This window comes from Lolium perenne, chromosome 3, assembly GCF_019359855.2.
Source record: "Lolium perenne isolate Kyuss_39 chromosome 3, Kyuss_2.0, whole genome shotgun sequence".
Classification (NCBI taxonomy): domain Eukaryota; kingdom Viridiplantae; phylum Streptophyta; class Magnoliopsida; order Poales; family Poaceae; genus Lolium; species Lolium perenne.
The window spans coordinates 136,892,319-136,904,943 of record NC_067246.2 but is presented as its reverse complement, the minus strand read 5'-3'; the positions used below and the strand labels follow the sequence as shown (position 1 = coordinate 136,904,943).

Below are 12,625 nucleotides of genomic sequence, written 5' to 3'. Positions count from 1 at the left end.
GCCTTGTCGACATACAAACATACAGGCCAACTGTTACTATGTCAACGACATGCTACAAGTTTGGTACAGCCTGTTGCTGGCACACAAATTTCACTACGAGTTAAGACCAACAATCTGATTTGGCTTTAACCCATAGCTGGAATCCATGGCCTCCTGAGGTTCAGGTCCAAACCCAGCCCACCAATATGAAAGGCTAGCCTAGCCTAGCCTATCCTATCTTTCTTCCACATCGACATATCATTGTAAGAACAATTATAACCACTCACAGATCAAGGAGACTCCCTGAACAAAACATACCACTGAAACAAAACAATGTACATCCTGAGTTTATATGTCAACTTGATTGGAGTTTCTAGGGGGGAATACAAAGCTCCACAGCTATAACGGTCAGGTAACCAGTTTGTGACCAACATATTATTCAGACTGTACACTTTTCTTTTTGCGAGGGATTCGGACATTACACAAGGATCTGAACAACAATATGCACACTTGTTTTCTATGTATTAAAATTTGATGGAACTTCTCCCTGGTTCTACCCATTCCCCTTTCCGGTTTTCACCTTCTCAATCGACTCCATCGCTTCTTCAAATGATTTCTGCACGGACGAACGGCGACTTAATGCCACTGGTAAGTAGCAATACCATGCAAAGCTTTAAAAACAATTGGCGGCAAGAATAAGTTCAACTGATCATGCCTTGCACATTCCTTACACAACAGATGTTTATATAACAATCCTCTTTGATTTTCATTTGTGTGATTATTTGGAGCTTGACTTATGTGACCACTAACCCCACCCAGAATAACTGACAACAAATCTTAACTGAGAGGCTCAATGGGTTTCTCATCCTGGACAGTAAAAAAGCTTTTATATCATTGTTCTATTTTAGGATATGATTTATAATACTATATGAGCTGGCATACTGTAGCATCCCAATCATTACTACCAACATGTACCACAAATACTACTCTACATGTTAAGTCTCTACCCACGAAACTACACACATCACAAAACTCATGGACTGCAAGTAGCTAGGCCTTGTAAGCATATAAAATACTAGCCCTGCCGTATGCAAGAAAAAATGTGGACAAGATCTACAGTAGTACTATGGCGTGGAAATAAGAAACATTTTTACAACCTTACAAACAAGAGAAGAAAGTGCGTAAGCTCATTACAGCCGCTATTGCTAACTACTAAGCATGTCAATAAGATCTGCAGTGCATATACTTGCAGAGTATTAAAGATAAACATAATGGAAGTGAAATTCCTAAATAGGAACAACCTTTTTTCACAGGTTAAGTAGAAATACATACAATTCTTTTAACAAAAATTGATGTTCCATTTCTAACCAATAGGAGAAGAAGCTGTGAAAGTCATGAAGTGTCCAAAGATTAAGGCACCAGAATGGAAGCATTCTAATCTCTATTAGCAGCCTTTACATGATTGTGGTATTTATTCACTGCTAACTAGTAAACTATCAACCAGCGAAAAACAAAATGTATTTTTATTATATTCGGAACTTCTAAATCTGAACTTATCACTAAATTGCAATCTTTGTTGCTTAATGAACGGACCCATTTTAGCTATCATCACAAATAAACAAGGAAAATATATCGCTTTGTTGAATTGCAATGACTAAGTTTGTCAATCAGATCTGCAGCGCATATACTTGTAAAATATTAAAGCTAAACATAATGGAACTGAAATTCCTAAACAAGAAGAAACTTTTTTCACAGGGTTAAGTAGAAACACATATAATTATTTTAACAACAATTGATGTTCATTTTCTAACCGATAGGAGAAGAAGCTGTGGAAGTCATGAAGTGTCCAAAGAGTGCATAATTACGATGGAAAGCACCAGAATGGAAGCATTCTAATCTCTATTAGCAGCCTTTACATGATTGTGGTTTTATTCACTGCTAACTAGTTAACTACCAACCGGCGAGAAAAAGATGTATTTCTATTATATTCGGAACTTCTAAATCTGAACTTATCACTGAATTGCAATCTTTGTTGCTTAATGAACGGATCCATTTTAGTGATCATCACAAATACACAAGGAAAATATATCGCTTTGTTAAATTGCAATGACTAAGTTTGACCGTTTTCAGTCTTGTATCAACTTCCTTTTATAACAATTCCAATCAAGTGCATAAAGTTAGTTTCACCCAGCGTTCCCTTTTTTCATCAACAATCAGAACAACTAATCAGCCAAGCAGTGCATAACTTGTGCTTGATTGAAATATATTCAAAAAAACATGGAGTTGATTAAACTAAAGGAACACATGTGGATACTGGGACAAGAAAACAGAGAAAAGATAATTATAACATTACCTAAGAAAAAGTAGTACAGGAAGTTCACCAGCTATATGCTTACTTACCCCAGAGTTATTCAAATTCCACAGTTCTAGAATACTTCCATCAAGAAAAGCTGCTCCAGACAACAAAATACTGCAATACGAAGTTATCATCATCAGTCTCATATTTCAAATACGAAAATTAGGACTATAAAAGATTTACTACATGAACCACAATGGGATGATGGGAGTTTGCAACATTCAGAACATGTTATCTGAGAGCATTTACCAACAATACATAACACTAAAAGTAAATTCTGCAAGCAACATTGCTCAAACATTGTCTTAAACTACCAGATCTCTTGGTAGTGCAGTATAATTGGCCGACCTTTGGCAACCTCTAGGACTTCCTCTTTGCTGAGCGGGGTGAGTTACATTAACAAGTGCAACAGTGAAATTGCAGCAGCATATACTTGATCAGCGGCTGGTCATGCAGGACGCCTTAGTCGATGCTTTGCGGATCGGCAGTGCCACCATTTGATTTACAGCAGACTAAAAGTGCATCATATTGTTCAATCTCACCCTTGGATTATTGTGTTTAAATGATTGTGTCATTTACCTGAAGTTAGTAGTTCTAGTATTTGATTTCCTCAACTAGGCATTCATAAACTATCATGGGCATAATCATCCAATGGCGATGGTTCCTCTCTAGAAAATTTGACAAGCTCTAACTGGATAAGCACAAGAACCCTTTTACTTCTAATTGCAAGATACCATAGCAGCTCAAGGAAGAAAAGTATGGACGCCTAATTAGCACTTTACCTGGCAAAACCGAGATTGAGAAGGAATCTTCTTCGCGTCACCGCCTTGAGCAACAAGCCCCAATCGTATCCAACCGAGGCGCCGCCACGCCCCGGAGGTGGCCGGCGCCAAGAACCTCCGCTATGCCCGTGGCCGTACCCGTACCCGTAGCCAGACGAAGCGGAGGAGGAGGCCCAGGTGGACGAGGAGGTGCGGCCGTAAGAGGAAGAAGAGCGGATGCGGAGGTCGTACTCCGCCCTCCGGCGGTCATCAGAGAGGACATGGTAGGCGTCCGAGGCCTGGCGGAAGCGCCGTGCAGCGTCGGTACGGGCGCCGGCGTCGCCGGATTGGGCGTGGCGGTCAGGGTGGTCCCGGAGGGCGCACCGTCGGAAAGCGGCCTTGACCTCGGCCTTGGTGGCGTCGCTCCGCAGCCCGAGAGTCCCGTAGTGGTCGCCCATGGCGCGCGGGGGGAATCGCCGGCAGAATGGATCGAAAAGGACACAAAGAGGAGGAAGAGGAGGACGACGATGACTGCAGCGTGGCCGCTCTTCTCGCCGCGCGTTCTCCTAAGGTTCACAGGCCCATCGTACCGGCCCAATTATATTCGCTAAAAGTTTTGGAAATTGCTCCATACCTCCAAAATCTTAAAAAAGCCGACCTTCTTAAAAGGAAGACAACTTTCTCCGTACCTAATAGTGGCGTGTTGTGGTGTCAGACTAGAGAAGTTATCTCCCTTTTATGTGTCGCAAAGGGAAACAATGTGGGCATAAGAGAGGAGAGAGAAGGATAGAGGGAGGCTGAGTTGTCTTAGCTTTTTCCTTTATTTTTTAGATTCGTTGTTTTAAAATGAAATATCTTAAGAACCATAAGTTTAAATTACGAATTATTTTCACTTTTGTGACTTACTCATCGAGATTTTCAAAACTAGATCCCATGTTAATAAGTTTCGAGATACTTTTTACGTACTTCTAATACTACTATATCAGTGCTTCAACTCATAACTACTTCTATTTTTAGTGTATTTAGTGCAGTTTTCTCATTACTCGGTAACTGTTTTTTGCTCGTGTGCGCGACTGTACCTATACTTGCTTCTGTGCGCGACTGTACTTCTGTACCTGTACATGCTTGTGTGCGTGACTGTACTTCTTTACATGTACTTTCTCGTGTGCGTGACTATACTTCTATACATGTACTTGCTCGTGTGAGTGATTGTATTTCTATACATGTACTTGCTCGTGTGTGATTGTACTTTTATACATGTACTTGTTCGTATGTGTAGTTCTACATCTATACATATCCTCGCTCATGTGCGCATTTGTACTTATACTCGCTAGTATGTGCAATTGTACTTGTACTCGTGTGACGTGGGCATTACCCTTCGGGTAACTGATATTGCCCTATCATGTACGGCCCAACTGGAGGCCCATGAAGATACCCGATGGCAAGGTGGGCCACTAGGACGGTGCTGAAGAGGATTTCTTGAAGAACAAGACGAAGAGGAGCCGAACGAGGAAAGTTTAAAGCTGGATCTTTTGTAAACCTAGTCGTACTCGAACAGATCTCTTGAGACCTGGCCTCCTATATAAGGGCCAGGAGAGGGGCTGCCGAGGGACACAATCAATCTTAGCAACTTTAGCCACCATAAGTCTAGAGCTAGGTCGCCGTAGCACTTAGCTTCTCGACGAGATCATAGCCGAAACCTTCGGCACCCCATTGTAACCCGATATTTTCATAATCAAGATCAGACAGGCAGGACGTAAGGGTTTTACCTCATCGAGGGCCCCGAACCTGAGTAAATCGCTCTCCCCGCTTGTCTGTTAATCGATGTCTCGTGTCAGCCTACAGGATTCCATCAACCCTAAGCCCCAATCAGAGGGCATTGCCGAGGAGTACCCTCGACATCGTGCTCTGTATGCAACTGTACTCGTGTTTTGTACACACGTGTTAACTAAATTGTACTCATCCTTTGTTGTATTTGTGCTCTATATGTAATTGTAGTCGAGTCCTAACTTAATTATACTCCTACATCGGTGTATCGGAGTTTTAACTATACTTGGGAAGCCTCCCGCAATGGATGCATGCTAGCTGATCTATGCACATGCATGCGCTTCGTGCGTGGTTGATGACATGCATGGATGTGTATGTACGATGGTAGGGTAGCTGTGTGTGGTCGCTAGCTCGCACGAAAGTACGTTCGGTCGTGTCCGTGCGTATCCCTCGAGGCCCACACATGTCGAGCCAGCGCTTGTTCGCTCGCGTAAAGAGGCTTTCGCGAAGATCGATATTTACCTAGTGGCACCCTCATACATGTTTTTGGCTCAGGGATTTTCCGTGTGAGCCGGCCCAAGTAAAGATGTGGGACGTGTTTCCTCTCTCCCCAGTTCTAACTGTTTTGCTCGTTGTGTTCCTTTTCTTTCCTTCTATTCATGTTTTTCACGTATATTTATTACTGTATTATATTTCTTCACTTTTTCATTTTTCTCTTTTCTTCTAAATATTTTTGCACATATTTTTATTTCATTGTTTTCCTCTCAAATATCTCCTCTTTTTGTCTAAACTATTGTTCATTTTTGTCTGAAATGTTTTGTTTCATTTTTTGTCAATTTTTTTTGTTCGGTAACGTTAATTTGATCATCACATAACAGAACTATTTTCCGCGTGATCTATTTTTGTTCCATTAGCGATTAGTTCTGTTCCAAACACTCAATAACTTTTTGTTTCATCAATAGTCATGAATTTTCCTCATGTGATTAATTTTGTACCATAAGATCCAATTTTTGTTCCACGAGTGATAAATTTTATTCCAGTTTGTCTAACTTTTTGTTCCCTTAGTAGTCATGATTTGTTCATCATGTGATTTAAATTTATTTTGCATGTATATTTTTACGTTCCATTGGGGATAAATTTTGTTCCAAAATTACTATATTTTTGTACCGACAGTAGCTGTGAATTCTTCCAAAACTTTTTAGTAGTTGTTCCAAAATATTAACATGTTGTTCATCTTGATCTTTTTGTTCCTTTTGCGGTCATAAATTGTTCCACCACACTTCAAAAATGGTTCCAAATTTTTTTTAATAGTTGTTCCAAAAATATTAACACATTGTGCCTCTTAATTTTTTTGTTCTTTTTTGCGGTCATAAATTGTTCCACGCCAATTCAAGAATTGTTCCAAAACTTTTTAAGTTTTGTTCCAAAAAATTTAACATGTTCCTCTTGATCTATCGTTCCCTTTGCTGTCATAAATTGTTCCATTACAGTCGAAGAATTTCTAAGAATTGTTCCAAAGACATTAACATACAGTGTCTCTTGATTTTTATTGTTCCATGCCAATTCAAAAATAGTTCCAGAGACTCTATAAGAGTTGTTCCAAAAACATTAACATATTATTGCTTTTCATTTTTTGTTCCCTTTGCGGCCATCAATTTTTCCACGACACTTCAAGAATTGTTTTATGACTATTTAAGAGTTGTTCGGAAAATATTAACATGTTGTTTTTCCTGATTTTTTTTGTTCCCTTTTGGCCATACATTGTTCCACGACACTTCACGAATTGATCCAGGACTCTTTAAGTGTTATACTAAAGATATTAACATGTTGCTCGTCTTAAATTTTTGTTCTGTTCAGGGCCATAATTTGTTCCACGATAATGCAAGGATTGTTCTACGAATCTTTAAGGCAGTGTTTGGTTGCACGGAATTGGGGCTCGGAATTGGAATTGAGATCCAAAAAGGCCAATTCCGCTGTTTGGTTGCGCTTGGAATTGGGCCATGGAATTCGGAGGCCAATTCCGAGATCCAACACCACGAGTGTAATTTTCTACCCCACCAATTCAGAGGTCTGGACCTCTGAATTGGCTCCGAAACGAGCATCGCGGAACTGGCTAATCCCGCTACCTCCTCCCTCCACGACCACTCGCCCCCTCTCCTTCCCCCTGTGGCCGCCGCTCCTCGAAGACCGCCGCCGTCCCCCGAAGACCGCCACAGCTGACCACGTTCGCCGCCACGGCCCCGCCTCGTCGCGCCACCGCGCCTGACCCTGGCCTCCTCAACATCCAGCGCGCGCAGCCACCTCTTCGCGCGCCTTCTGCCGCCGGCCCCGAAGACCGCCGCCGCCGACCACGTTCGTCGCCACGGCCCCGCCTCGTCGCGCCGCGCGCCGACCCTGGCCTCCTCAACATCCGGCGCGCGCTACCGCCTCTCTGCGCGCCTTCTGCCGCCGGCCCCGAAGACCGCCGCCCCCCGAAGACCGCCGCCGCTGACCACGTTCGCCGCCACGGCTCGCCTCGTCGCGCCGCTGCGCCTGACCCTGGCCTCCTCAACATCCAGCGTGCGCCGCCGTCCGTCCCCGACGCCTGCGCCTCCATCCGCCTCACGCAGCGCCGCCCCCTCGTGCCTCCTCTGCTTCGCTGCGGCCGGAGGTGACCTATTTCCTCCACACTCCCGCGCGGCCTCGCCCCAACGGTGGCTGCTTCTCTAGCTCCGGCTGCCGCCTTGATCCCCTCCAGCATGATCTGCCTTTTTTCATTTTCTAATTTATTGTTCAAAGTCAAAAAATACTCTCATTTGCACACATGTGACATCCAAACAGGATTTGATATTCCATTGAAACCAAAATTCTATAGCTGAATACCACGCGCATCCAAACATTTTTTGTGGTATTCCATTGAATTGGTTGATTTGGTTTTCCATTGCCAATTCAATACGGAGGTCAATTCTATGCAACCAAACAGGGCATAAGAGTTATTACAAAATATTAACATATTTGTTCCAAAAAATTTAAGGGTAAATTTTGTTTCAACCGATACTTGTAATTTGGCCACATCTTGTAAAAAATATCCCACCTTATCAAATAACTTGTTTCCCAAAGAACTTAAATTTTGTTCCATGGTCCTGATAAATTCAATTTTTTGTTCCATGGTTCTCGTGCACTAATTTTGTATTCCACTTGCACTCGTAATTTGTTCCGTAAACTGTAATGTTTTATTCCACCATATATGAATTCTTTTTCCGATTGAACTAAACTATTGTTCCAACTCCTTAATATCTTATTTCAAGTTGATATGTTCCATTTTCTCTAAAGTCAACGTCCAAACTTGGGGGTGGAGGGGGCATGTTTTTCTATTATAAGCCTTGTTTCAAGGCCCCTCTAGTACCTTTGAATTTTATCAAACGCAAAAACCCTTATTTATTTGGGCTTTCTGTTTTCGTGCCCCTGGTTCGTTAGTTGTACTCAGTTTTCCCCAGCCGCTTAACTTTTCCTCAGTTTTCCCCTCCCTCTAGTTTGAAACCCCTCGCAGACGCTCGGACGGGAGGGTTGCCGTCTGGTCAGAGGCCTTGACCGTTACCAGTGACGGCTAGGGAGCCGCGTTGGTTTTGAATTGACCGTTTTTTTCAAACTGTGTTGACTGTTGACTGGAGGAGCTCACCCAAAGCTTTCCCCTCCGCCCGAGACTGGAGGAGCTCACACACCGCCCCTCCGCCGCCACGCCGTCCTGCCCTCCTACCTTATGGCGTCGTCCGCCGCCGAGCCGCCCTCGCCCCCACCTCCACCTCCACTAGATCTATATCTACCCCTGTCGCGGTAGAGTTTGTACAGCCGTCTGGTGTGCCTATTCTTCCCCTCAACCGCGGAGAAGATTGGGAATCGGAGGATCTAACGCATGGATTCCATCTGGGTAAGCATCGACTGCCTATGTGAATTAACAGTAGGCAGTTTTTGAGCGCCAATCGTTGTTGCTCAACTAACTGCGTTGCTTTTCGAATAGGATTGATCCAGCGCTAGCTTTTCGGCTGGTGGTTAGGCTGGATTCTAGCTTTACGCGTGATTCTAAATGCTATAAGAATGGGTTTAACTTCCCTGGGGTGGTTGCAACCACCATCTCGTTGAGGGATTTGAAAGCTAACATCTACGATAAGTACACCTAGAGCTCTGGCGATGCAGTTCATTTCGAATATTTCCACAGCATGGAGGGAAGATTTGTTCCACTAATTTCCGACGATGATCTGGGAATTCTTTTTTGCTTTGGATGCTTCTTGCCGGTTCGGTAAAATTCGTATCCATGTGGACAGGGGCCGGGCATCATCTGGTGATGGGGCATCATCAGGTGGTCGGGCATCATGTCTCTCTACTGCTGCTGCCTCTGCTAATAGTGTACGCCGCGGCGCTCCTTGTAGGTCCACATCAGCACCATATGTCCCCAGTGCTAGTGGTAGCCAGATCGTTCGTACGGTCGATGTGGAGGACGATGCAGACATTGGGGATTAGTCTCCTCAAGATGATGAGGATGAGTTGATGTTTCCTGAATTGGTAGATCGATGCAGTAAGCAGGCAATGGAGGATCAATACATGGAAGATATTGCTTTTGGTGCCAGATTTGATGACACTGATGATGAAGAGAAGAATGAGAACAATGACAACCTTGTTTTAGCCGATTACGAAGGTGATGACTTGCCCACAATTGAGTGGAACAGGGAGGATCCTCAGCTTGTAGAAGGCACCGTGTTTCAAACGATGATGGACTGCCGTAATGCAATTACTACATATTGCATTCTCTCTAAGAATAATTATGAGTTTATTAAAAGTGAGCCAGGTAGGTTCACAGTTAAATGCCCATACAGGAGGTGTAGGTGGAGGCTGTATGCATCCACAATGCGCAGAAGCACCTTGGTTCAGGTACTACGCCAACTAGTTGTGTATTTTAGATCACGGTGTAAAATTTGTTAACTGTTACTGACATCCCTTATCATTATGTTTCAGATAAAGAAGAATGAGCACGTCCATGCTTGTCCACCTCTAGGGGGAGAGCCAGAGCTGAAAACAAAGCTAGCGAAGACTAGGTGGTTGGCAGAAATAATCCTAGATTGGCTGAGAGAAACTCCTTCACTTGGTCCAACAGCACTCCAGAAAAAGATGGTTGAGAAGTTTAAAATGAAAGTACCTTACATGAGGATGTTCTATGCAAAGGAAATGGCTCTTGACAAGATCAATGGTGATGGGTTCGTTGCATGGAAAACAAAAAATTTCCTACCACGAATAAGAACAAAAACAAGATCAAATCTAGGAAGAGGCAAGATCTAATCTATCAAGATCGAAGCAACAAGATGTATGTGAGACTAACCCTCGAAGATTCCAAAACCTACGAGATTAGATCTCGTTGTTTATGTAGTCGATCATCCAGTGCTGCAATCCGGTAGCACTTCCGTACTCGGTCGTGCGTACGATGTCGGTGAAGCCCGTCCTCTCCCCGTTCCAGCGGGAAGCGGAGGTGTGGTATATCTCCTCCGAATTCCAGTAGCACGACGGCGTGGTGGTGGTGGTGGAGGAGGAAGAACTGCAGGGCTTCGCCTAAGCCGGAGCAGCGTATGGAGGAGGAGAGGGGCGGCCAGAAGAGGTGGCAAAGGTTGGGGTCGTCCCCCTGCCCCCTCCCCTCTTTATATATGGGGAGGGTCGGCTGGGGTGGCCCCCCTGCGCCCCAAACCCATCTAGGGCCGGCGGCACAAGGGGGGAGGGGGGAGTCTTGCCCCCCAAGTTGATCCCCCCCTTAGGGTTTTGGGAAAACCCTAAGGGGTGGCCGGCCTGGGCCTTGAGGCTTGGTGTGCCTGGCCCATTAGGGCTGGGCAGCACCCCCTCAGCCCATGTGGGCCCCCCTAGGTCGTGGGCCCCATGGTGGACCCCTCCGAAACCTTCTAGAACCTTCCGGTCTTTCACCGGAAAAAATTCTGAACTTTTCCGAAACCTAGAAATCAACTTCCCTTATATGAATCTTATTCTCCGGACCATTCCGGACCTCCTTGTGATGTCCTGGATCCCATCCGAGACTCCGAACAAACTTCGTCTCCATACCATATTCCAAATCTACTTATGCGACATCGAACCTTAAGTGCGTCACCCTACGGTTCGTGAACTATGCAGACATGATCGAGACTCCTCTCCGAGCAATAACCAATAGCGGGATCTGGAGATCCATAATGGCTCCCACATATTCAACGATAACTTAGTGATCGATTGAACCATTTACATACGATGCCGATTCCCTTTGTCACACGATACTTTACTTGTCCGAGGTTCGATCATCGGTATCTCCATACCTTGTTCAACCTCGTTACCGACAAGTACTCTTTACTCGTACTGTGGTATCTCTTGTGATCCAATCACATGCTTGCAAGCTAATCAGACGACATTCCACCGAGAGGGCCCAGAGTATATCTATCCGTCATCAGGATGGACAAATCCCACTATTGATCCATATGCCTCAACTCACACTTTCCGAATACTTAATCCCATCTTTATAACCACCCATTTACGCAATGGTGTTTGATGTAATCAAAGTACCCTTCCGGTGTAAGTGATTTACATGATATCATGGTCGAAGGACTTAGGCAACTATGTATCGAAAGCTTATAGCAAGTTGAACTTAGTGACTTGATCTCATGCTACGCTTATTTGGGTGTATGTCCATTATATCATTCACCCAATGACATAACCTTGTTATTAACAACATCCAATGTTCATGATCACGAAACCATGATCATTTATTAATCAACAAGCTAGTTATACAAGAGGCTTACTAGGGACTCCTTGTTGTTTACATAACACACATGTATTAATGTTTCGGTTAATACAATTATAGCATGGGATGTAAACATTTATCATGAACACTAAGATATAATAATAACTAATTTATTATTGCCTCTTGGGCATATCTCCAACAAATGGTCAATGGAATGAAAGCTTTCAGTTGCTTTACACTTTCAAAGCTGAAGTGGAGATGGCTAGTCCAGGCAGTGTTGTAGCGATAGACAAGCATACAGTTCCCTACAAATTGAAAAGCAGGAAGGTAATGCACAAGGAATGTTTTAGAAGGGCTTTTGTTTGTTTCAAAGCTTGCTGGAAAGGCTTTTTGGATGGTTGCAGGCCTTATTTGGCCGTGGATGCAACAGCTCTTCATGGCAGGTTTAAAGAACAGCTAGTTGCTGCTACTGCAGTTGATGGACATAGTTGGATGTTCCCTGTTGCTTATGGAGTTTTGGAGGTTGAGTCAGAGGAAAGTTGGACTTGGTTTCTGCAGAATTTGCGCGACCTTATAGGTCATCCACCAGGACTTGTTATCCACACAGACGCTTGCAAAGGTTTGGAGAGTGCGGTAGAAGCAGTATTCCCTGGAGTGGAGCATAGGGAATGTATGCGACACTTGGTACAGAATTTTACAAAGAAATTTAAGGGTAAAGTTTTTACTGACAACCTATGGCCAGCTTCATACACATGCAGCTCTAGGAAGCATCTGTTTCATTTGGATGTGTTGTATAAACAAAAACCTGGGGTGAAGGAGTACTTGGATGAATATCATGGTAGGGTTTGGTGAAGAAGCCAATTCAATGAAAATTTCAAGATAGACTATGTAACAAGTAACCTGGCGGAGAGTTTCAATTCAAAGGTCAAGTCATTGAAAGGGCTTATACTGTGGCAAATATTTGATAAGATTAGGCAGATGATCATTATAAAGAATGATCTGCGTCAAAGAATTGCATCC

At 43.8% G+C, this 12,625-nt stretch overlaps 1 protein-coding gene across 1 annotated transcript; it reads right to left on the bottom strand.

Moving 5' to 3' along the window:
* Positions 1 to 300: 300 nt before the first annotated feature.
* LOC127342535 (chaperone protein dnaJ 72) lies at positions 301 to 3,665 on the bottom strand. The gene is made up of 3 exons (XM_051368496.2): positions 3,118 to 3,665; positions 2,380 to 2,449; positions 301 to 595 (listed from the first exon to the last, which is right to left on the bottom strand). Exons 1-3 carry the CDS (start codon positions 3,552 to 3,554, stop codon positions 533 to 535), a joined length of 570 nt encoding a protein of 189 aa, XP_051224456.1. The 5' UTR covers positions 3,555 to 3,665; the 3' UTR covers positions 301 to 532.
* Between the last annotated feature and the right edge of the window lie 8,960 nt (positions 3,666 to 12,625).